This window comes from Vipera berus, assembly GCF_964194415.1.
Source record: "Vipera berus genome assembly, chromosome: 5".
In the NCBI taxonomy this organism is placed as follows: domain Eukaryota; kingdom Metazoa; phylum Chordata; class Lepidosauria; order Squamata; family Viperidae; genus Vipera; species Vipera berus.
The window spans coordinates 56,306,360-56,333,948 of NC_138207.1; the positions used below are offsets into that span (position 1 = coordinate 56,306,360).

At 37.9% G+C, this 27,589-nt stretch overlaps 1 protein-coding gene across 3 annotated transcripts in view; it reads left to right on the forward strand.

The window, feature by feature from the left end:
• ATRNL1 (attractin like 1) overlaps positions 1 to 27,589 on the forward strand; it is a 563,323-nt gene that overhangs the window by 462,725 nt on the left and 73,009 nt on the right. For all 3 annotated transcript variants that reach the window (XR_014026511.1, XM_081328305.1, XM_081328307.1), the window contains one exon: positions 3,602 to 3,716. Coding sequence is in view for 2 of the 3 variants with exons in the window: in XM_081328305.1 (XP_081184431.1) it covers positions 3,602 to 3,716 (115 nt within the window). In the remaining variant the exon portion in view is untranslated. The remainder of the gene's footprint in view (positions 1 to 3,601; positions 3,717 to 27,589) is intronic.

The window sequence follows — 27,589 nt, forward strand, 5'->3', positions numbered from 1 at the left end:
TAGAAGACTGTGTTCTCCATCCAGCAAATCCTCTGTGCATAAACCCCATTCATTTTTCAATGATATAAGACAGTGATGGCGAACCTTTTAGAGACCGAGTGTCCAAACCGCAACCCAAAACCCACTTATTTATTGCAAAGTGTCAGGGCCGCATCAGCATTGTGCTTCCTTCAGGGAGGGTGGGGTGTGTGGCCCACTGGGTGGGCATGGCCAGGGTGTCACAGCAGACTGGGTGGTGTGACCAGGTAGGCATGGCCATCTCAATGCTCTAAGACCTCTACTCGAGCTTACTAGCTGGCCGTTTTGCCTGCTTTGTGCTGGGTGGGGCTGCTGCTCCGGGCGGTGGCGGCCTAATGGACCTGCGCGAGCTGCTAGTGGTGGTGGTGCGTGTACCTACAAAGAGGGCTCTGAGTGCTGCCTCTGGTACCGTGCCATAGGTTTGACACCACTGATATAAGATGTTTATCAGTCCAGTTTCCTACAGTTGCAGTGGACTAGCAGAGGCATTCTAGCTCCACATTTTGTCCTGTTCCTTCTGGTGTTCAAACTCTTTCAAGACTTCTACAGCCTAAACCACGGGTAGGCAACCTCGGCTCTTTTATGACTCATGGACTTCAACTCCCAGAATTCCTGAGTCAGCTGACTCAGGAATTTTGGGAGTTGAAGTCCATGAGTCATAAAAGAGCCGAGGTTGCCTACCCCTGGCCTAAACCAAATGTTCTGCAACAAAGTAGTCAGCTCCAAGATATATTATTTACCGTAACATTCTTTAGATCAAGGCTGTCCAACTTTGGCAACTTGTAAGACCTCAGGACTTCAACTCCCAGAATGCTGGCTGGGGAATTATCGGAGTTGAAGTCCACAGGTCTTAAAGATGCCAAGGCTGGACACCCCTGTTCTAGATTAAGATTCCATGACTTTGTTTATGATATTCAAGTTTAACAAAATGAAATGATTTATCTTTTCTGCCATATTGTCTTGTGTAATAGTTATGTTTTATTTGCACAGTTTAAAATATTCTCTGCAGACCAAAAACTATTTAGTTTTGTACTTTTTGTGGTGTTATTTCAAATAAATGTTTATTGAAATAGACAAAGCATGTTATATAGGTTCCAAAAGTGGGGAAATGATTGTTCCAGTCCAAAGAATTAGAAAGGTCATTGCCTTGGAGAAAGCTTCAGCATATAATGAAAGACTCTTTGGGTAGAATAACAATTGTGGGATTGGAAAGGCTGCTGTTGTGAGTCTATCAACAAGCCCACAGAAATAAATCTGACCCTATCATTATGTGAATACAAAACATGTTTTAAGCTACTTAATTATAATTGAATTGTTCCTTTTGTGAGATACTTGTTTGTTTTTATAACGTTTTAGATACCCTTTTTAAATAAGATTTTAGATACCCTTTCAATCAGAACAGCATATTGTCTCAGTTTTCATTATTTCCTGCATGTATTATGTATTCCAATGGTTTATTTATGGTCTGGCTCTCTTTGGTACCTTTTTTGGCAAAGCATAACAACTGCTGCTTCTTACCATCCAAAACATGTTAATTCTGGTAAATAAATTGAAGTTGCTAAGTGCTTTGGGCAAATAAACACGTGCCCTATCTCCCCCCTCCCCCCTCCAAAGCTGTGAAAAGTATATGATAAACTGTACAGTTAAAAGAATGCGTCATGTCCCACTGAAATAACTTTGATTTAGGGTTATGTATTTATCTTTAAACAACTGACAAACCTAAGGGTATCTGAATTATGATCATTTGCTCTATGCTGCCTGAGTCTCTTACTGCAAAATTGAAATGATATATGCTAAGATTGCACTTCAGTGCCCCCCCCTTTAGAACATGCTATAAAACACTTTCTTAGACAGAAATGAAAATACTGGATGTAGTTGATTTTGATGAAGTTCAATTGAAAATGCTTAATGCTAATACTATTTGAATCAGGTTTTTTTTTAATTTATTGGGAGAAAAGACAACAAAGATCACTACACTTTGAAAAGTGTTGTGCATGGCAACAGTGGGATATTTTTTGTTTGTTTGCATGTTTCAGATGTGACAACATTCTCTAAAATTGCCCACTCAGAAATTTTCTATGCAATTGTCCATATTTATTTCTATCTTTAATGTCTTTACAGATGTTGTTGTAATACTGTAATACTTCTTGCCTTCTAATAGTTCTCTGAAATTCTTTTGTTTCTTTCTGAGATTTTTATCTTTATTGACTTTGGCATCTTATCTTTCTCTCCTTGGCAATTTTCCTGGTTTGTCCTGACATCTAGTTTGCTTTCTTTTCTTTCTTCATTTTTGCATTCTCTTTTCACATTCATCCTTAATGACTTATTAAAGTTCATCCCATAATTCATCTGGTTCTCTATCAGTGGAGTTTCAGATCATGCAACATGCAGTTATTTAGATAATTATTGGTATGTTGAAATTTGCCCATGTTTCTCCGATAACTGAATTGCCTACCAATTCATCCAGTATCCAGTCTTCTGTTTTATTGGACTTCCAAAGTATCAAAAAGATTTGGGTGGTTAGGATGCCATTTGGGAACATGGAGGTTTATCATACTCTATGGAATAGCAGTCGTAGTTCATGAGATATTTACATGCTGGTGTTGTTTGAACTTTAACCTTTGAGATGTTCAGTAACTTACAAAATGCTATAGAAATTTACAGCATAGAAGACTAAGCAAACAAATAAAAACTCAAAGGAATACAGTGAATTAAAAAGAAATAACATAAATTGATAAATGGCTGTCTTTCTTAGTAAATATTGAATGTTCAGTGTTTCTTTTTCTTCTACAGTTCTCTTGAGATAAACCATTTTTGATGGTTTGTAAAAAAATTTTTGATAAATATATGACTTAATATACTTTATTATCAACATCACTTTTCTTTTTAAACCATTTTTTGTTTTCTTTCATGTTTAAATAACAATTTTTCTAACTTTATGTACTTTTAGACAATACAATGCATTTCAATGTGAGTTTCATTTTAAAAATAAGTTTTGTAGTTCAGTTGCATTCTGTTGTAGGAAAATAAACTGTCACAAACAAAGCTATATTTTTTGTATGTAAATTGCAAAGTGATTTTTATCCCGAGTAATAATCCTGAAGGCTGTTGATTACATGATTATATTTTTATTTTAAATTAATACATGCTACATTTGTAAGAATGAAAATTAATATCAATTGTTGTATATTTTTTGCATTTAACTCAGTAGTTGAAATTATTCATGAAAATATATATTTATAAATGATATTTCAAAACATAAATAGAAGTACTTGTGGAAAAGCTTAGAAAATGACATATTTGAAAGAGGGGAAAATGTCTTATGACATGTTAAAGTCACCACATTTATGCCATAAATGTTCATTATCCTACATAATTTCTCAGGGATTACAGAAACAGTCTGTAATCTTTGAGAAATTATGCCACAATGCATTGCTCAGGTCCAAAAGACCTTTAGGAAATGGTGTTGAAAGTCCTGTCTAAAAAAAAAATACTTAAAGTATAGTTTGAATTTTTAAAAAAATATGTAAAGCCAGAAAATAATCTCAGTCAGTCAATGTTGTACTTTTTTCTTTAATTCCAGGGTTCTCCAAAACCAATTGCCATTGAGCCATGCTCAGGAAACAAAGCAGCTGTACTCACTGTATTTTTATGCCTGCCGAGAGGATCACTAGGGGTTCCACCACCTGGTCAATCAGGTAAGAATCCTCTTACATAAGTCCCGTAGCTTAAATCCAGTATTATTGTCCTAGCAGAAATGGATCTTTTTTGAAAGTTAAAGTATCTGAGTCAATTGTTCAAATATATATCTGCCTATTTAGAACTGGAATCAGTAACTTGTGCTTTATATTTTGTTAATACTGAACCCATTTCAAATTGTTCTGCCTTATTTGGCAGACTGTTATCTTTACATCAAGAAAAGTAAATCAAAACTGACAAGGCATAGATAGTTGCACTGCTTTTATATCTGAATTTCATACATTCAACTTCCTTTTAAATAAGGTCTACCACTTAATAGAAAACTAGACAAATACAAGTCATAACATTGTGTGTGTGTGTGTGTGTGTGTGTGTAGTCATTATGTATGTGCATATGTATTTGCTAAGGCAGAGGTCTATGGGCCTATGGGCCGTGCCCCACTACTGGTCCGTGGCCTAATCACAACTGGGCTGCATGAGTGACTGGCTGGTGTGCATGTGTGCGTGTGCACAGCCCCACTCTTATGATTGCCAATCATGCAGCTATTGCGGGTGCTTGGGGCCCCACTCATTTAAGCACTTGGGGCATCATGGGTGCCCCACTCGCACACGCATGCAACTGCCCCTCCCACAAAACCACCCCCTCTTTCCCCCCTCCTCCCCCTCTGGGCCACCAACCCAGAAAGGTTGGGGAACTCTGTTCTAAAGCTTATATATTGCTACAATTGAAAGCAACTTTATTTTATTTTTATTTTTTTATTTTAATTCCATTTATATCCCGCCCTTCTCCAAAGACTCAGGGCGGCTTACAAGCTTAGCAGTAGCCTTCATTCTATGTATATGCCTGCTTATTAGGGCTTTCACACACACCCCAAGCGGCATTATTACAAAGTCAGCTTAATTGCCCCCAACAATCTGGGTCCTCATTTTACCTACCTCGGAAGGATGGAAGGCTGAGTCAACCTTGAGCCTGGTGGGATGCGAACCTGCACTAATTGCAGGCAGCTGGTGTTACTTAAGGAGGCATTAGCCCACTGCTCCACCAAGGCTCTTTGAATGTCTCTCCCCCCAATAGGCAAAATGTTCTTTATAACATGCCAAAATATCATAGAGCAAAATGTTCTTTATAACATGCCAAAATATCATAGAGCAAAATGTTCTTTATAACATGCCAAAATTCCACAAAAGTCCCCTGGAAGAACCAGGTCTTCCTTTCTGAAATTCCAGCAAGATGCTTTACATTGTGACAGAGAAGGGGGCAGCTATGAAGAAAGACCATCCCCATAATTCCTGCCTCATGAAATCATGCATGTGTGGTTGCATGATTGAATTGAATTCTAGTTGCAAAGAGCTGGGTCCAAATTAGTTTATATGATTTCTTTGATATTAACTTCTCACCTTGCCAAATAAGACTGGCCTTCCAAATTTCCTTTGTCATCTCTCACGGATACAGTTTAACTACCACCCCAGTCTGACTTAAATATATTCCTACACTTCAATCTGAATTCACCAGAATCCAAACCTAGATTTTATTTCCAGAGATTTGCTTGTCTCTCCTTAAGAATCAGATAAATATGTATTCCTAATAATCAGAGACACCTGATGAGTGAGAGGGGCAACATATAAATTTAGTGAATAAATAAATCTGGTGGATGAGTAAGAGCATTGCCCAGTTAGGCTAAAAGACAATCAACATAGGCTGACTCATAGGAAAAGCACCTTTGGATGCAGATCCAATTAGGTTTTGGTATAAACAGGTCTGGACATATGCTTTATTTAGAGGAATAATCTAATACATGAAATCAGATTCTGTCACAGAAATAATATATATTTAAATTTGCATGTTCAGTTTTAAAAAGACATAGGTATGTACAGCTAGCAACATGGTATGCATTATAAAGAAGTAATCATCCATAATCTCAGATAAAATATACTAGAGTAAATTTAAGCTTGAAAATTGAGAATAAGCTTTTCAACCGACATGCAACTTAACGTAGTGGTAGTAATTGTTTAAGAAGATGATGACGGTACTTTCTGTACATAATCCTTCTCAAAAATGGCACTCATCATTGCAGAAATGGATTGAGGGCTTTTGACTTAAACTTAAAGACTTAGTTGGCAACTATAATTCATGTGAAACTGTTTAAAGAGGCTCACTTAACCTTATCACTGAGTGCACAGCTGCTTCTTTCTCCTTGTCTTGTTGCTATCATTTTCCTTTCTTCTTTGCCGTGCTGTGGGAGGTGGGCACTATCCTTCAGGAGGTCAGATTCATTCAAGAGCTGCAATTTCCCGGTCCCTGTTATAGACTAATTTGCAACTGTGGGGATAATTATAGTGATAATTACACAATGATGGAAAAACAGTTTTATATATTTCAACAAACAGCATGCAGAATTCTATGTGACTGTGTTATACAAATGGAAATGTTCTGGAACTGTGCAGATTGTATGGCAGGAATATACAGTGCAAATTGGAGAACTTCTTAGAAGTATTCATGATTGTTATAATTTTTATAATTCATTCAATAGCACTGGGGCTGACCCTAAAATATAACAAGGATTTTTCTTCCTGTTCATCACCTTTTGTAGTTTTAGCTACAGTGTTACAGCTTCAATTTATTATTTTAAAATAATAAAAGAGCCAGTTTGGTCTAGTGGTTAAGGCAGCAGCTAGAAACCAGGAAACTTTAATTCTGCCTTAGACATGAAAGCCTGGATGACTTTGGGACGGTCACTCTATCTCAGCCCAGCTCACCTTACTTGTGGGGAAACTAGGAAGAGAAAGGAGTGATGATGTTATCCATTCTTGATGATGTTATCCAACTCTAGAAGATTCTACGGGCCGGGTCTCTCCACATCATGTGATCTTGCACTACTACTTCTTTGAGTTGTTATAAGCTCTGGTAAAGGTGGGATTTTTAAAAATCTAAAATAAAATGAAATAAAAAAGCTTCATTCACTTAGTCTTAGTAGTAGAAACCAGACCACCAGGTAATTAAGAACCAAACTAACCGGATAGCTTCTTTATAAAAAAAAGGACCTGAATTGAATGAAATTATATGGAGCAAATTCTCTGAACAGTTTGGGAAATATGAAGACAACAATTTTTATTTGAAATGGAACAAACTGCCTTAAAAAAAGCAGATTCAGGATTACTGGATTTTTGAAAAAAAATAAAAATGGAAGGATGTTGTTCTTAGAATATGCAAAAAAATGGCAAATTATTGTTCAAAGAAATAGACTAGTCAGAAGAATCTCCAGACTGAAGAAGCTATTAAATGTTGAAACAATCAGCCTAGAATAGGCATAGGCAACCTCGGCTCTTTTATGACTCATGGACTTCAACTTCCAGAATTCCTGAATCAGCTATGCTGACTCAGGAATTCTGGGCGTTGAAGTCCATGAGTCATAAAAGAGCCAAGGTTGCCTACCCTTGACCTAGAACAACGATAGAGCCTTCCTTGCAAGAGGTTTTCTCATGGGGGCTGGATGACATCTATAATGTATGGTTGGGTGGATTTCTGCACAAAGCTGAGTGTTGACAAGATAACCTATAAGGTTCCTTCTAATTTTCTGAATGAAAATTGTAGATACATTTCTTTCTTGCCAACATATATATTCAGTTTAATTGATAAAGACACTAAACTACCAACAATAATTGCCTTACTCTACAAGTAATTAATATATAACAAATTGCTTGTTGCCATTGTCCTATCTTTAATATCTATTTTGATCCTATATGATTTGATTTTAGAGGTGATGATACTGGAATTGTCTCCAAAACTGGAGTAAAGATTTTTTTAAAAAGGGGTTTAAGTGGAACTGAAAATTAAGTAAAATAAGCCAATTATAACTTCTAATTGATAAAATAAGTATTCATATGGTTTTCATTTGCACAGAAGAAACTTAGAATATTGGTTGAAGTTTCAAAGGTTTTAACCAAAAGTCATAAAAAAAGTTTTATCTAAGTTCCTTTGTCTATTTCCTTTAACCTTGCAATAGTTTCAATAGTAAACACACACATATGACTGCACAGGTAGTCCTCAACATAAGACAACAATTGAGCCCCAGATTTCAGTTGCTAAGCAAGACAGTTGTTAAGAGAGTTTTGCCTAATTTTACGACCTTTCTTGCCACAGTTGTTAAGTGAACCACTGCAGTTGTTAAATTAGTAACATGGTTGTTAAGTGAATTTGGCTTTCCCCATTGACTTGGCTTGTCAGAAGGTCACAAAATGTGATTACATGACCTCAGGATACTGCAAACATCATAAATCCATGCTAGCTGCCAATCATCCAAATTTTGATCACGTGACCTGGGGATGATACAATGGTTATCAGTGTGAAAAATGGTCATAAATAATAACATTGAATGTCATTAAATGAATGATTGCAAGGCATATATAGAATTATATTATAAAGAAATAATGAACATTAGCTACAAAATGTTCTCGAGTTCAGAAAATGCATTCAGAATGACTATGGTTTAGAAATCGAAACAATTCCAGTGTAACTGCTTTAAAAAGTATGTAATATAAAACTAGGGCAAATATTTTTAGGAAATTTGCTTGGGGAAAGTGTTCCTCTGAGATAATAGGACTGCTATAATAGAATAATAAATAATAAATGTGTGGAATAGCATAAATACTGCTTTATCATTATTTCCATATTTGTCATGAAATATGTATAGTGTTATGGCCAACTATTATAGCCACTGAAAAATGGGATAGATTTTAAACTATTGATGTCCAGCAATAACTCAAAATGTTCTCTTCTTTAAATTGATGATAACATCAAAAGTAAGTCCTTCAGGAATTAAGAAAGTGACAACAGTTCAAATAATACTTGGATTTATGTGAGAATTAATTTTGTATATGTTATGGAAATATTATGTTACTGGTTACATATTTTATTTAGACCTTTGTTTGTTTACTACTATTATTCCTGTGTCATTTCAGCTCTTCCTACTTTAAGTGGTTCATTAAAAAGACTACAGTAATAGAGTACTGTAGGAAAACATGACAACCATAAAAAACATACAAAATTATAGCCCAAGCCTAATAATTATATAGATAACTATGTATTAATGAACCATCACATACGATTCAGCACTTAAAAGTCATGGTATTAGTGTTCTCATTCATTTCACGTACAGTTTGTGTCTCAGTCCCTGAATTCTCTCTTCAATAGTCAACTTTTCAAAAGCTGTCTAAAAATCAGGAGTGGGGGCACAAATCTTTCTCCTGGTAGGAAGGCACTTCATAATACGGGAGTTCCAGCAGGAAATGGTACCTCTGGATCTCTTCCTGCTGCATTTTAAAGGACTAAGGCAGAGGTCCCCAACGCCCAGTCCATGGACCGACACCGGGCTGCAGCATGCCAGCAACCAGGCCATGCAAACAAGTGAAGCCCCACTCATGGGATGCAGGCAGCGTGCGAAGGCCTGCCCCCTCCAGTCCTCGGAAAAACCTCTCTCCATAGAACTGGTCCCTGGTGCCCAGAAGATTGGGGCCGCTGGACTAAGGGACTCACTGCAGGCACACTTTAGGCAAATAGATTCTATATTTGAATAACCTCATTAGCTTATCAAAGGCGATAAGCTAATCCTTAGACATTCCTACAGTACTAGTGTTATACAGTATGGGAATCATTGAGTGGTTAGTACATTGGCTATGTTGCATTTTGCAATAGTTGCAGTTACTAGACTTGTCTTTAAGTTCAATTCCATTTAGTGCACATCCTGCTTATGAGATGACAAGGGCATGAGTAACTGCTGCTGATGCCTTCTGTTTCATAAATGCTTGCACCTGGCACACCAGTTGTTGCCAGCAGAGGATAGTCATAGCCAAACTTCTATTGCTTCTATCATTTGGCCCTTAAAAGGGGGAAGCCTAGAGAAGGCTCCACTGTAAGACTAGGCAACTATCAGTTGAATGTTGGACCACAAATTTCCTCCACAAATTGTGATGTGATAAGCAAGCCAAACTGCTTTTAGTGAAAAGGCAAGGCTAAGCCAAGCCTCACCTTAGCAAACCAAGAAAATTTAACTTCTCCCTACAAAATAACGAGCTCAAAAACTCAGATTTTCGTCTCCTATAATGTGAGTATATGCAATTCTCCTGGGCTCTTCTTACATCTATTTTGGCTACATTGTTTTCAAATGTAGTCTTGGCTGGTAAAAAGTTATTTACTTCTGGCTGGATTAATGTCTCATGATAGTCAACATGAGTTTCATTTTTCATCCTTGGAGCTTGCACTGTAATTGCTACACCTGGGGAACTAGCTTCTGTTTCGTCTCTAACCCATTAGCAATATATACCCTGATTGCATCTTGCAAAATGCTTAATAAAATATATCTCTCAAGTCAAATTGTCCTTCACCTTCCTCCAGAACAACTTGGTGATTGATTAATAATCTCAAGAAATGTAGTAACCCTCCTAACTTCTTCAGATGTTTGATCATTTGTTTTCTTTGAATTACCAAAATGATCAACCTTTGCAGTGCAACATAACAGATCAAATCAGCCAAGAGAAGTAGATTTTAATTAGTTCCAAATCATCTTCAGACAACATAAAAATTTTGCCTGAAATATAAATTAAATGTTAATGTAAATATGTTGCATGCAGCTATGTCTGCTTATTTGCTTATTAAATTGTGAGGGATCCAATTCAGATTAAAAGCTCAGCATGATCTTAATCCTTTAAGTTTAAGTTTAAGTTTATTAAATTTTTATACCGCCCTTCTCCCGAAGGACTCAGGGCGGTGAACAGGGCATATAATAAAAATACTATTGCTGTAGTCCAGGTAAGAATAGCATGAAAATAGACAGGTCAAAGGCAAACCTTTTTGCACTACAAGTAATCCGAGAGTTACGAGGGTTCACTTAACGTTTGTTCGAAGTTATGTAATGAATGCCCCCTACTGTTTACAAGCAAGTGCCAAAATTGTGAATATTGAAGCACCATGGCAAGAAATGGAGGTAGTGACAGATTTTATTTTCCTGGGCTCCAAGATCACCGCAGATGGGGACTGCAGCCAAAAAATTAAAAGATGCTCCTGGGGAGGAAAGCCATGGCAAATCTAGACAGCACACTAAAAAGCAGAGACATCACCCTGCCAACAAAAGTACATATAGTCAAGGCTATGGTCTTTCCAGTTGCAATGTATGGCTGTGAAAGCTGGACCATAAGAAAGGCTGAGCGCCAAAGAATTGAAGACTTTGAACTATGGTGCTGGAGAAGACTCCTGCGAGTCCCTTGGACAGCAAGACGATCAAACCGGTCAGTCTTAGAGGAAATCAACCCTGACTGCTCTTTAGAAGGCCAGATCCTGAAGTTGAAACTCAAATACTTTGGCCACCTAATATTTTATATTATATTTATATTTATTAAATTTTTATACCGCCCTTCTCCCGACTCAGGGCGGTGTACAGGGCAATAAACATTAAAAAACAAAGTACAAAAGTTAAAAACAATTAAATGATTTATGCCCGATATATACAATAGTTAAAACCATATTAAAACCCAACCCCTAATGAGAAGGAAGGGCTCACTGGAGAAGAGCCTAATGCTGGGAAAGGTTGAGGGCAAGAGAAGAAGGGAATGACAGAGAATGAGGTGGCTGGATGAAGTCACTGAAGCAGTAGGTATGAGCCTAAATGGACTCCAGAAGATGGTAGAGGACAGAAAGGCCTGGAGGAACATTGACCATGGAGTCGCGATGGGTCGGAGACGACTTCGCAACTAACAACAACAATCCTTATTACCAAAAGAGATGCTGGATGCCATACAACAATCACATCTTACTGCAATTTCAGTATTTGAATAAGATATATGGAGGAACAGTTCTGAGGATTCACACTGCTTCCCCTGCAATGGACTCACTGGAGAAGAGCCTAATGCTGGGAAAGGTTGAGGGCAAGAGAAGAAGGGGACGACAGAGAATGAGGTGGCTGGATGAAGTCACTGAAGCAGTAGGTGTGAGCTTAAATGGACTCCAGAAGATGGTAGAGGACAGGAAGGCCTGGAGGAACATTGTCCATGGGGTCGCAATGGGTCAGACACGACTTCGCAACGAACAACAAGCACCACAGCAGTCATTCACCCTTATGAGCAACTTCAGTGGCATTGCAACATTCACCTTATTTTCCCCCTACTCACAACTGCTTCCCCCTGCCTTCCTGCCGTGCCGGACTCACTTACCTTGGAAAAATCCTCTCTGCCATGTTTTCTTTCCCTTTGAGGGAAAAGAGAGTCGACTTGGAAATGTTTTTCATGCCAAGAATGGAAGTTTCTGGAGTCTGTGATCTTGTACGAGTGTTTGAAGTTGCGCCAAATCATGGACCTCAGAAACTTTCATTCTCTATCTGAAAGGTGCCTGTCTCCTGCTCCTGCCCCCAACTCTTTTCTACCTGACAGCAGGCTTGTAGCCTTCAACTGAGGGAGAAGGCCAGGCCCCTCTCACCTGTGTCCAGCCTGCTGGAGCTTGCCACGCTAGGGGAGAGTGACCCCGTTGTCCTTTGGAGCCTTGGAGGCATCCTCCAGACAGCCCAGAATGGAGGCCAGGGTGGCTTTTGCATGCCTCCGGAGGTTGGATCCAGCCCTCAGAGGACTGCTCCAAGCATTTGAACCCAGAAAGGAGCTTCCAGAGGTTGGATCCAAGCCTCAGAGGGGTCTTCCAAGCCGTTTGCGCCAGGAATGGAGGTTGGGGGAGCTTCTGCATGCCTCTAGAGGTTGGATCCAGCCGAGGTCTGCTCCAAGCTGCTGCCGCCCAGAAAGGAGCTTCTGAGGACTGGTTCCAAACCTCGGAGGGGACTTCCAAGCTGTTTGTGCCATGAATGGAAGTTGGGGAGGCTTCCGCATGCCTCCAAGGGCTGGATCCAACCTCTGGAGGCATGCAAAAGCCCCCCCCATCTCCGTTCTGGAGGTGGAGGGAAGCAGGAGGCAGGCACCACAAACAGTGCGAGAATTGAGGCACCCATTCTGATCAGTGCCTGAACTTGCACAATATTATGGCACCCAGGGGTTTCCATCAACTCTCCTGTCCTTCAAAAGCAGTAATCACGGCAGAGAAGAGATGGATCTTTTCAAAGTAAGTGAGTCCAATGTGGTAAGAAGGGAGGGGGAAGCATGAGGTAACTTAGTGGGTCGTGGAGGCCTTGGGGGCCTATTCCATCACTAGCCCCCCCATGATCTTTCCCAACCTGAGATACCTCATGTTTACTTAATGAGCCACATACATTTTAACAAGTAAGAGAGTGATCTCACTAAAGAAACGAGATTCACTCTACGAGTTTTCGAGTTATGAGTGGAATGGGCAGGCTCCATTACAATCATAACTCGAGGACTACCTGTACAAAAGTTGAAGAAGTAGGGAGGCCCAGTTAAATCTATTTTCCATGTTAGAAACTGATCTAAATAAGTAGTTGAGATGAACCTACTTGTTATCGGTTTTGATTCTGAAAGCTTTGCACATTATATTTACAATATTTATGTCAATTACTATTATTATTTATTATTGTTTGTTGCACTGTCAGCCAAGTGTTCAGACTGGATTTGGCATTTTTGTCTGCCTTATTTCTTAAATTTGAGAAATTTAACTCTGGGTGATTCACAAGTAAAAAGACGGGGGGGGGAATAGAACAATACAACAGCAAAAAAAAAAAGAACAAAAGTTGGCAAAAAAAAAAATCAGGCAACTGCAAGAAACAAACCCATATTACCCCAAAGGAGCTTCACTCATTCTCACCAAAGACCTGGAAAAGAGCCATTGCTCTTTGGCCCTTTACACTAGAGTACTTGTTCAAGTTGAAGCACAATTTTGCAATAAATAAATAAATAAATGAATTCATTAGTATCATTATAAATAAGTACAGCTTTTGATAATGCTTACTCTGGCTAGGGTAAATATATCTACATAATTACACACACAATATAATCATCTGCTTTAAATATTTTGTAAGATTCTCATCTTTCTTTTCCCCCCTCCTGCTTCTCTGACGTAACTAGTATTGGAACTGACATGAAAATTTATTATAAATTTGTATCAAGAGTTATAATCTCTGCAGCTAATCTATCCCCAATGTTTGGTTTTCAGATTCTTTTCTCATTTTGAGTGTAATATTCTGAGATCTGTTTTTAAAAGATTTATTTTGTCCCTAGGTTGTTTTTTTCTGTATAGTTTACCAAAGGTACATAGCCAGATCTTCTGTTACTTATTTCTTTCATTTGTTCCTCTGTCACTAGTATTTTACTTCTTTATCCCAGATAGTCCATGTATTTCTTTAAAAAATTCCCTTATATTCCTGTTATCTTGTTTAGTTTGTTTGTTGCCCAATGTATCAGACAGGTTTAATTTAGTCCTTTCACTTCAACTGTCCTTTGACTGAAACCTCTGTGTTATTTAGCTCCCTTTGTTGTACAGTGAAAAATATAAAGTATTATTAGATTAGAACAAACATCTGTTGGTCACACCTGCCTCTAATATTAAATCATGCTCTACAGGAGAGGAGGCCAGAAGACTTTTAGGCACAGGAATAGATTCAACACTGTTTTGCAGTCAAATCTGGGCTGCAGTAGAGAGTTGAAGTTTTCAGTATCTTTTTTTGCATCTATTAGTTATCTACATTTTTGCAACATAGATTTGGTAGACATAAATGACTCCCATCTGCCACGTGTGTATATGTATGAGTATGAGTTCAGAGATTCCACTGTTGACAGAATTAGTTGTAGCAACAGAAGTTTTCCACTGTCTTTCCATGGTAAATTCAATTTCAAATATTGCTACTTGTATTTTGGGATGAGCATTGTAGGACTAGACTTTTTTCACCAGAATGCATCTGTGTCACTTTTTTATATATGCTGAATACAATAAGATATTGCTAAAGAGCCGTGAATGTACAGACACTGGGTATAAAAATTACACACAGACCCATATCCTCAATTCTGTTTAGCCTTAAGTGCAGAAGAACCCACTACAGATAGTCCTCAACTTACAACCACAACTGAGCCAAAATTTCTGTTGCTAGCAAAACAATTGTTCACAGTGAGTTTTGTCCCATTTTTAAGACCTTTCTTGTCCCAGCTGTTAAGTGAATTGATGCATTTGTTAATTTAGTAACATGGTTGTTAAGTGAATCTGGCTTACCCATTGAGTTTGCTTGTCTGAAGGTCGCAAAAGATGTTCACATGATCCTGGGGCACAACAACAATCATAAATATGAGTTGCCAAGCATCTGAATTTTGGTCATGTGACCTTGGGGATGCTGCAACAGTTGTAAGTATGAAAATTGGTCATGTCACTTTTTTCATTGTAACTTTAAATGGTCACTATATGGAACTGTTGTAACTTGAGGATTACCTATAGTTGGCTTATATAGATCTGCTCCAGCAACGAGGAACACTCCTGCCAAAATATGCCCCACTGTTGTTTGACATCATTTCTGAGAAAGTCATAAAACCAAGAATACGTTTTTAGTGGCCATCTTTTACAGCCTAGGAAGCTCCTACAAAAAGGACTGGATAAATTGTAAATCGAATCCATGTACTATATATTTAGCCACTAAACACTACTTTTACTTTTTGCCTGGATAGCAAGGGAAAGAAGGTAACTTTATATCTAAATCAGTGCAATGGTCAAATGCAACCAATAGATCTCATGTAATAGTGCAGTATCAACTACTCATAGTCTGATGACTTTTATCGTATCGAATTTTATGGAATCAAAGTGCTCACACCAACAAAACATGGATACAAGATAGGCCTGTTGCATAATTTGCTGCAGCAAAAAATCTCCCATCTGAAGTGGGCTTTAATGCCTCAAAAACCTTTATTTTCCTCTCAGTCTCAGGCTAAAGCTAAGAAGCTTTAATTACTAGATTATATTCCTCAAAACAGTAAGGCTTTGTCAAGAATTATTCTCTTGAAGAAGCAAGTCCTTCATCTTGCTATCATCTTGTTTTCCACATATTACCGCCAGATTCTTGATGAGTACAAATGCCTGGATATTGCCAAGAAAACCATTGCATCATTGACATGCAACTATCAATCTAAAGTTCATTAATAATTTTGTGGAGTTTAATAGGACAGATCATATGAAATTAATGTTCCAACTCTGAATTATATCTCTCATACCAAGGTGATTGCAGCCAACCCTTACTTAACATTCTCTGTGATGCTTCCTATTCATGAAGCAAAATTTATTTTGTCTTAACCATATTTTAAGTTCATCAGAATTCACATTCTTTAAAGTAAAGCTCAAGTGATTTATAATGTAACAGAATGTTCAAGTTAGTTAATTCAAAAGTTATGTAAATAATTAATGTCAATTTCTTATGAATTCTTCCATTTTCTGTAAAAAAGGATTACTGGTATAAAAGTTATCACTTGATTCCTCTAGATAACAGAGGCAGAACTTCAGAAATAGCAATGCCATGAGTACTAGTGTTAAATGACAAATATAGTTTAGTCAAATAAATTGCAAAGCAACTTATCAACTTAAGATTCCCATTATACAAAAATTTTAAAAATATTGATTCATCATAAATGAGTTGATCCAAAATACTATTAGAAATCATATAATCCGAACATTGGAGGAATGTTAGAGGTCATCTTCTCCTAACCCTTGTTCAGTCCAGGATCCAATAGAATATTTCAGAAAGAAAATCCTCTAGCCCCCATTTAAAGACATCCAACGAAGAATTCACCAGTTCAGGTGGTGGTCTGTCCACTAGCTGGCAATTCATACAGTCAGAAAATTTCATTTGACATCTACTTCTTTACAATTTTAACTCACCAACTCTGGTCCTGCACTTCAGGGCAACAGAAATTAAGTTTTCCCCTCTTCTTTTTAAAATTACATTTGCTACACTGGGTATCTCAGCATACAAAACTCATTTGGATTATCTCTCAAATCTTTATTTATTGAAGATATTTTGTAGGAATTGCAAAAATTTGCAGAAGAATTTAATAACAAAAATATTACACCTACTTGCTAACTAGCACCTTAACATTTCTTAATTAGGAAAGATCCGAAAGATATCATTTTTGAAGTCCCCACTTTTTCAAATTTAAAGAAAATTATATTTTAGAACTTTGAGATGCAGTATGAAGAATCACACACTGGGTTTCTTAATATCAAACCATTCACTTTGCAGAGTGTTATTATGTGTTCCTCTTATTGTAATTGCTGCTGTTTTATCCCAAGTTACATGTTGTTTAAGCAATAAAGCTGAACATATTCTTTGTAAGATAAGATAAGGGAACCTTTATTGTCATTTTTTTACTGTGGGCACAACGGCACACATCAAAAATGAAATTTAGTTGCCCGCTCTCAAAGTGAAACACATACATGACACAGACCTAACTATACTGTATACAACATATGTATAGACCCACACTCCTACATATACATAACAAATACATATTAAATACTGTCCATCTTGAATATATAATGGAAGGAGGAAGCTTGAGAGTTCACAAGGTTAATGCTGTATGGAATGAAACTATGGCTGAATCTGGATGTTCTGCTATGGATACCATGAAGCCTCCTCCCAGAAGGTAACAAGGAAAACAGGTTGTGAAGATGTGTAGTATCCCAGATAATCTTACGGACCCTGCTCAAGCAGCGCTTCTGTGCTATGTCCTGGATGGAGGGGAGGGAACTGCCAATGATCTTTTCGGCCATCCTCACCACTCTGCACTGCCTTCCTGTCTGAAGCAGTGATGCTTCCAAACCAGACTGTGATGCTGTATGACAAGATGCTCTCGATCGTCCCCCTGTAGAAAGTGGTCAGGATAGGAAAAGGAAGATGAGCTTTTCTCATGTGACGCAGAAAATGCAGGCGCTTCCTGTGCCCGCTTCACCAGTTTCTCACTGTTGAAAGCTCATAGATAGATATCTGGTGGAAGAAACAAAAGGTGCAACTGAGAAGCTGTAAAGTCACCATATGAAGAACTTTATTATCTGAACTGGTTTTATTTATAATTGTGTTTCCTTTCCTTTTAAATGTAGAGACAAATAAAATATAACATAAAAATATTTTTCCAAGATGAGTTCATTTATTTATGTATTTAATTTATGGCCACCCATCTCCACAAATGATTCTATATGGCAAACAATCTTAAAATAAATTAAAAACAAGTTCCCATCAACACAAATGCAAAAATTATGCTAGCTATCATTATTCAAATGGTTTATTCTTTGGAAATATTTAAATGTTCCCAGTTTTTAGAGAACAGTGAAAATAAGAGGGGAAAAAACCAATGCTATTTGCTTTTCTGCCACACGAAATGGACATTAATATTTGTTTTCTATTTTTTCCCCAAACGGATTGAACAGTGTTCTTTTAACTATTGCAAAAATCTGTCAGCCATTAAGAATACATGAAAATTCAAATATAATGATAGTAAGAAATCCTTATGTATTAACACTTCTCTATATGAAGTACTAAAGGAAATGTTCGATTAACTTAAAACTCTCAGAGACATACAGATACATGTGCCACAATCCGCCTGTGTTTTTTCCGAGTATCAGTTCCCAAAAAACAGAGGTTGGATGGTAGTTGGCTGTTAAATGAAGTTGGATGGTAAACAAAAAACAAAAAACTATAACTATACAAACAAACCATTTTATTCTAGCTTGCTGTATAATAGACCTTATTTATAGAATGTAATGTAAATTTGTTCATGTTATTTCTCTTAATTGACTGGTGAAATACAAAATGAAAAATTATTGTGTTGTTTTGCTAAACACTTCATTCATTGCAGTCGTGTGGTATTTCATACATTTACAAAAACTATATTAAGGTTATGAGACCAGGAAAGACTGGTAGGTTTATTGTTAACTCTCCATATTCATCAGCATTTCTAGCATTTTTATGTCTCGGTGTCAATATCTGTCACAGGCCCCTAATTTTTGTCTCTCTCAAAACCTGGGACTAAAAAATTAGGTTTGAGTGAGGAACTGCAATACCATCCAGAACCAAAGATGGGAAGTGTCCAGTTCTGGGATCCAGAGTACCCCAAACCCAAAGCCACTTGATCTTGGACCAAAGGGCTTGGACCAAAGCCCTTTCTTTCCTATCCAAGTCCCTTCAAACATTCAGATAGGACCCAGTAGCTTCACTCACCCCAAAAGCAAGAATTCAGGATTGCTTCCCCCAAACACTGACTGGAACTGTCCCTGGAGAAAGGAGAAGAACCATTATAACATCATGCCAAAGAGAGTCCGTGCTTGGGTTCACATATAGTGATCAAAGTAGTGAAAGTCAATATTTCTTTGTTTTGATTACATAAGTCAAATGTGCTGCAGTGGTGTTATTTAAGGTTTCTGGTGACTGTAGGGTACAGATGCACAGGACATTCTGCTGGCAGCCTATTGTGACATTTCTGCTAAACATTTTGCTGATGAAACCAATCAAATTTGCTCAGGTCTAGCATCTACTAGATTACAGTGCAGAGACTGAGGCCAAATCATGCAAGGTTATCTGAGATTTGTTTCAACTTATGGACTCTAAAGAAGTAGATAAGGTTCTCTGAATTCCATGTCTCACCTTAATGCAGTCAGCTGAATGTACATAAGTGGATTCAGCAGATGCTCAATGTTACTTTGGGAGAGTTTGTACTATTTTGAAAGAGGCAATGATGCTTTCCTTCTTAAAGAAGAAATTTTGTGACCCAGTCATTATATAATTTTACTACTCCTGCCTTTCACATTTGGAGTGTACTTTGTTGTCCTTGAGGAAAATTGTAAGGACTGTATTATTATTTTTTTTGGAAGACTTAGGTGTGTGTGACCAATGCTATCTCATCTATGACAAAGGTATTAATAGCTGATTTTGATCCGGATTTTAATGTTTTTATTTTGATAATTTACAGAAATGATTGAATTAGTATTGTTATGCAATTCTTTTATTGTCACCCACAAGCCATATTGGAATAGGGTAATATAGAAGTAGTATAAGGAGGTAAATAATAAATAAAGTATTATTATATTGCTAATTTATTCCACCAGGTATCAAGATGATGTACTCACAGCACTGAGGGTACATGCTGTTTGAAAAAGAAATTGATCCATTATTTAAAAAAAGAATTGTGAGCTGTGTGTGTGTATGTGATGGTGGGAAGAATGCATTTTCAAATTTAACCAGTTTCCCCAGGCAGGCCCTTGAGCAATTTATACAGATAAGCTTTTTTCAGTTTCATGAATTCTTAGCTTGCTGTACCGTCTTTTGATATGAACTTTCTTGCAACTTCAAAGGAAAACCAAAAAAAGTTTTGTAGACAGCAGAAAACTGTGAAGTTACCATTTAAGGATGTTGTTAAGAAACTTTTTATCTCCATTTCCAAGCCACTTTTGTTACCACCTTGAAGTATACCTGTATGGGTAAAGACAGATTACTTGCTTTCAGTATAAGTCTGAGCATCACCGTATGAATTTATTATTTATTTATTTATTTATTTATTTATTTATTTATTTATTTATTTATTTATTTATTTATTTATTTATTTATTTATTTATTTATTTGAATTTCTATACTGCCCTTCTCCCGAAGGACTCAGGGCGGTGTACAGGGCAATAAAAGTACTACATACAAAAGTTAAAAGTAAGATTAAATTAATTTAGCCCTAACAATAAATAGTTAAAAATACCCCAAACCCTAGAACAGGCCGGCCTGTTCAAATAAGTAGGTTTTCAGATCACGGCGGAAAGAGCGAAGGTCAGGAGCCATCCAGAGCTCAACCGGTAATTGATTCCAAAGGGCTGGCGTGCCCACAGAGAATGCTGTCCCCCTGGGGGCCGCCAGCCAACACTCTCTGACCGACGGCACCCTGAGGAGGCCCTCTCTGTGGGAGCGCACAGGACGAAGGGAAGATGACGCCGGCAGCAGGTGATCCCATAAGTAATCCAGACCCATGCCATTTAGGGTTTTATAGGTAATCACCAGCACCTTGAATCTCACCCGGAGGGCAACTGGAAGCCAATGCAGCTCGCGGAGAAGAGGTGTTAAATGGGAGTCTTGGGAGACCCCCATCACAACTCGCGCGGCCGCATTCTACACCAGCTGAAGCCTCCGAGTGGTCCTCAAGGGCAGCCCCATGTACAGAGCATTGCAGTAGTCTATACAAGAGGTCACGAGCGCATGAGTGACTGTACGCAGGGCATCCTGGTCCAGATAGGGTCGCAACTGGCGCACCAGGCGAACCTGGGCAAAAGCCCCCCTGGTCACAGCTCCTACATGGTCTTCCAAACTGAGCTATGAGTCCAGGAGGACACCCAAATTGCAAGCCCTATCTACGGGGGGTAACACCTCACCCCCCATGGTTAAAGATGGAATAGACTGAATTTCACGAGATGCCAAAACGTACAACCACTCAGTCTTGTCGGGATTGAGCCGAAGCCTGTTCCTCCCCATCCAGACCCGAACCGCCGCTAGGCAACGGGACATCACATCGAGGGCATCACTGGGGTGGTTTGGGGTAGAGATAAAAAGCTGGGTATCATCAGCATACTGATGATACCCCACTCCAAAACCACGAATGATCTCACCCAGTGGCTTCATATAGATGTTGAACAGGAGAGGCGAGAGGACCGACCCCTGAGGAACTACACAAACGAGAGGCATCGAGGCCGACCTCTGCCCTCCTGTCAGCACCGACTGCGAACGTCCCAGGAGGTAGGACGAGAACCACTGGAGAACAGTGCCCCCCCACTCCCAACCCCCTGAGATGCCGCAGTAAGATACCATGGTCGATGGTATCGAAAGCCGCTGAGAGGTCTAATAGGACTGGGACAGAGGAACAACCCCTGTCCCGAGCCCGCCAGAGATCATTCACCAGCGCGACCAATGCCGTCTCCGTGCTGTACCCGGGCCTAAAGCCCAATTGGTACGGGTCCAGATAATCAGCTTCCTCCAGGAACAGAGGGAGCTGATGCGCCACCACGCTCTCAACAACCTTCACAAGAAAGCGAAGGTTGGAGACCGGATGATAGTTGTTCAAAATAGCTGGGTCCAGGGCAGGCTTCTTGAGGAGGGGCCTCACCACCGCCTCCATCAAGGCGGCAGGAAAGCTACCCTCACTCAAAGAAGCAGTTATCACTGCCTGGAGCCAGCCTCGTGTCCCCTCCTGAGCCGCATAGACCAGCCAGGAGGGGCACGGGTCCAATAAACATGTGGTGGAGCTCAGCCTCCCCATGATCCTGTCCACATCTTCCGGAGTCACAGGGTCGAACTCTTCCCAGATAACATCACCAAGACCACTTGTGTCACCTCCGTCAGACTCTGCCCAGTCGGAGTCCAGACCAGCCCGAATCCGAGCAATTTTATCCGCCAGATGTTGGCTAAACTCCTTGGCACGACCCTGCAAGGGCTCCTCCCTCACTTCCTGATTGAGGAGGGAGCAGGTCACCCTGAACAGGGCGGCCGGGCGATTATCTGCGGACGCGATGAGGGCAGCAAAGTAGTTAGACTTTGCCGCCCTCATCGCCATGAGATAAGACCTCGTAAAGGACCTTAGTCGCAATCGGTCGGATTCCGACCGGCTGGATCTCCAACAGCTCTCTAGGCCCCGTCTCCAATGCTTCATCTCCCAGAGCTCCACGGAAAACCATGGAGCCCACTAGGATCTGCGCCGGGTCAGGGGCTGCATGGGTACAACGCGGTCGAGTGCCTCCGTGGCTGCCCTTTCCCAAGCTTCCACCAAGGCATCGGCTGGGCTGTGAGCGAAGGCGGCAGGCGGGGACCCAAGCACCACCTGAAACCGCTCAGGGTCCATTAGGCGCCTGAGCGGTTTGTCCATATGTTAATAGGGATATAAATCACAAGAAAATAATATTGGTTGTTGACATGAAATAATGTTCTTTCTGCTAGAGTAGCTTGATTAATTTTATTTTGATAATATTCTTTTGCTTATTTTACCAATTGCTTAAACAATTTGATTAGTTATATAACAAAATTTGATAGCTATATAACAAAATGCAAAATGGATCTAGTAAATTACAAATAGCACAAAGATTCTATTGTGCTAACGTTACAAAGGTAGCATAGATAAAGTTCCATTGCATTTCAATGTATAGCTACAACGTATCAGAAATTGGATGTTTTGCAAATATTATGCTTTATAGTATAATTTGTAATATTTTTCCTATATGTTAACTAGATTGCTTAATTATTACATTGCAGACCTGTATCTCTAAAAGTTAAGCTGTAGGATATGTAATTTCCCAAGACACACACCAGTACTTATTTTATTTTTGCTTTGCATCATGCTGGTTTTTATAATGTGATTGCAATTTTGGATTTGTTTCTGATAATATTACTACAGAATCAGAGGGGCAGTTATATAATTCTACTCCCTAGGCTTATTCCTAGGGATTAGAAGACGAGAGTAACTCCATTCTGTTTTGTTTTTTACTGTTGGGAACAGATTTCTGTCTTGACTTTTGTTAAAAATTTAAAAATCTGATTGGAAATGCACCAAACCAGACCTAACAATAGAAAGAGTTTGACTTAATTTAAAGAATTATATTAGGACCAGGAAAAGACGTTTTAAAATCTTAGACTATATATATTTGTCACAGATACTTTTAAAAAATATAGCTTTTAGATTATTTTTCTATCATATGAGTTTCATGAAATACAGTAGCAAATACATTCCATAAAAGCGACTGCCTTTTATGTATGAAATCCCAAAAGAAAATGCCAATTACCTTGTACAATCTTTATGATAAAATTTATCTCACTTTCATCATGGATATGTTTGTTGCAGAGAAAGACGGATACTAGCTGGAAACATCCATATTTCATTTTAATCTCAGTTTCTGTGCTTTATTATTTCACATTAAGAATTCTAAGAATTCTTGACTTGTGTCCAGATTCCTGCCCTAGGGAGAATTTGGGATATTTAGACTATTCAGTTATTTGGATACAGTAGCACTTGACAGTGTGGTCATCCATTGCTAATTATACTTTATTCTGATACCGGTGACATTTGCATTGCTAGAGATTTCTAACTACAGTTAATCCTTGAGTTCTAACCACCATTGAGACCAACATTTCCATTGCTAAACAAGGCAGTTGTTAAGTGAGTCATACCCAATTGTACGATCTATTTTACATGATTGTTAAAGGAATCAATGCAGTTGTTAAGTGGATCACATGGTTATTAAATGAATTCAGCTTATCCCAACTTATTGATTTTGCTTGTCAGACTCTAGCAGGGAAGGTCACAAATGGTGATCATGTGATCTGGGACACTGCAACCGTTTTAAATACACACTAGCTGCCAAGTGCCTGAATTTTGATCAGGTGACTTTAGGGATGCTATGACAATCATAAGTGCAAGGAATAGTCGTAAGTCACTTTTTTCAGTGCCATTGTATCTTTGAAAGGTAGCTAAATGAATGGTTGTCAATCAAGAAAAGCAGTGCGTTATTTAGAACTTTCTAAATACTAGGATAGCTGTGTCTATCTATGAACACCCTCCCCCCCCACACACACACTTTCTCCATATATTTTGCAACTATATTTGCTTCAGACCCTTTCAGAAAAAAATCTTAATTCATGAGCAATTTCTGATTCACGAAAATGTCAGAAAGTTGCCAAGGCTTTATATTATTACTATGAAGCGAGAGTTCTGCCTTAAAAGTAGCACTTCAAAACTTTGCAGTTGTCCAATTTCAAGTATCTTTTCATTTCACACCTTTCAGTACTGCAAGAAGAAACCATTTCAAAAGTTGCTATAGAGATATTGCTACTATAATATCTCTTGTAGTTGTCAAGTAAAAATTAAAGGGAAATGAAAGCAGTAAGCAAACCTTTCACATACTCTTATATGCCAGATATTTAATCCTCAGCAACTCACAAATTGTGTAGAAATATAAAATTCATGTATTCATATAATATTAGCTTAGTTTTCAAAGATATTGAATATTCCATTTTTTTCAGGCAGTGTTATATAGAAAAGTAGTAAAAGTCAAGACATTTCATTATAGGAAAAATTCCATGTATTCAACTTGGTGAGATATCACTTTAATATAGGATAGGATTATTGTTTTTCTGGAGTTTATGCAACTTAAAAGTAATAATAGAGATGAACATATTTATTAAGTTATCATAACAAAATAGTGTATTTTAAAAGAAAACTGTCCACAAAGCATAAAAATATTGGGGGCTTGATTGATTGTATTTAGCAATTTGTATGCATCTGAAGGTTTGAGCATATGCTATATTTTAAATTACTTCTTAATTTAGCAGGGTTAATTGATTGGCTTGTAGGTTCAAATTTCATTAAATAACCTCAGAATATTTTATTAGGATCAAGGAAATATTCTTATTTTAATTTAAGAAAATGTGGGGGATGGTAACTTAATATGTTTATGTAAATTGATCCTAACTGGAGATTCAGAATTCAAGGAGGAATTACTGTATTTAAGATACAAAGTCACTCTTATTCAGTTTAAGCCACTTCAAGATTCATAATTTAATTTTAAATTGATTTGTGCCTAGGCTTTAATGAGAAATTTCCAAAATTCTTGCAACAGCTTCACTTTTTTACAGAAATGAATAGAAATAACAGAGATGATGTATCTTTAAAGAGCACAGTATTTTTTAATCCTTGCATGTTTTAGATGGATATTTTCAAATATTTCACTACCATAAATTTTTAAAAGACTCTCCCTGCATCATTATAAAGATAGAAATAGCAGACTTAAGAAAAGAACACAACAGAAATCGCAGCCTATAAATATTGTGAAAAAGAGTTGAAGTAATGCTGTAATATGATTTGCTGCTTCAGAATCCAATCCCATTTAGTTCACAAATCTATTTCAGTGGGATAATTCATCTTCAATTTTGTTGAATCAAAGCATCTATATTAAGCTTTACACAACCTTCAAAACATTCTTGGAATCAAGACATTCCCATATTGGAAATACAGCAGATCCATTGTAAATTTAAGCACTGTCACCTTCATGAAAGTCTTTATGTAAAAAAGCATTTAGTTTGGATGAAAGTATATAAGGAAGTTCAAGATGTCTTTCTTACGTGTTAGACATAAATTAAACTTTGTACATCACTGTAAAACTACTACATATTAACTGTTTTGCCTGGAAATAATTAATTATATAAATGATGAACGCTTCCTTGAAAGTGCTGTTTTACATATAATACATTTAACGGAACTATGAAACTGACTACTAAGATTTGTATCTCTAAGGTATTACATGGAATAAGTGATGGGAATCTTACCAGGCTCTCCATTCTTCAAAAGCCCATGTAAGCCTCATCTTTAAAGCAATAGACCTATGTCATCTAAGCACAATTATAGTCTCTAATCAATATAATTGCTATGAAAAAAGTTTACTTTAATTTATACGCAGCACATCTCCCCACTGGAATGGAATGGAATGGAATGGAATAGAATAGAATAGAATAGAATAGAATAGAATAGAATAGAATAGAATAGAATAGAATAGAATAGAATAGAATAGAATAGAATAGAATAGAATAATAGAATAGAATAGAATAGAATAGAATAGAATAGAATAGAATAGAATAGAATAGAATTCTTTATTTTGCCAAGTGTTATTAGACACATGAAGAATTTGTCTCAGGTGCGTAAGCTTGCAGTGTACCTGCAAAACAATATTTTTAATGATAGTATTAATTAATGATCATAATAATGATACCAATGAGAGAAGGTAGTAAAGATGAGTAGGGTAAGAATAGTACAGCCATACTGCATGGGTTAATATACTTAAACGTAAGATAGTACTGCGTGAATTAGGTGTTCAGCAGAGTGATGGTATGAGGGAAAAATAGTTATGAGAAGTGCACATTTGGAGGAATTTACCATTGGGGTTAAAATCAATGGTAGGAATATAAGCAGCCTCCGATATGCAGATAATACAACATTGCTCGCATAAAGCATGGAGACTCTGGAATAGCTCATCCTGAGAGTCAAAGATAAAAGTAAAAAATCTGGACTGTACCTTAACATCAAGAAAACAAAGATAATGACAACTGTGACAACTGCAGAGATCACACAGTTCAGTTCGACAATGAGATCTTTGAAACAAGTAAAGGAATTCATCTTCCCGGTTCTAAAATTGACCAAAGTGGTGACTGCAGCCCTGAGATCAGAAGGCGTATAGCACTTGGAAGAACTGCAGTGACTAGCATGAATAATACCTGGAAAAGTAAAGACATCAGCCTCACAACTAAATTCAGATTACTTAATGCAATAATTTTTCCAATTGGATTCTGAAAAAGGCAGATGGGAGAAGGATGGATGCCTTTGTACTGTGGTGCTAGGGTGACTATTACGTATCCCGTGGACTGCAAAAATCACAAACAAAAAAGTTCTAGATCGAATCTCACCAAAAATATCACTTGAAGCTAAGATCTCCAAACATTTCCATACATTGGTTATGCCATGAGAGCTGACTCACTTGAAAAGTCAACCATGCTATACTGTAGTGATCAGTGGAAAATGAGAAAGGGCCTCCCCAGTACCCACTAGATGGACACTATAAAAGCTAACACTAGGATGGCCATGGTGGACCTGAAGGAAGCAATATGAGGCAGAGGGGCATGGAGAGTTCTGAGGTGTTGGCTATTAGGGTCAGTATGCATTGTCCTATGAAAAACCATAAGCATAGCTGCAGTTACGTGATCTTTCATTTATGAACCGCTTTACTTAATAACAAAATTGCAGGTCCCAATTATGGTCACTAAACGAGGACTACCTGAGTTGATATTTCAACCCTATTAGTATTAAAAAGGCCACAATGTCATTACACTGTACAAAGCAGGAATTTCTAAGACACAGGTTATGTAGAAAGTAAACACAGGGTCAGACATAAAGGACTCAAA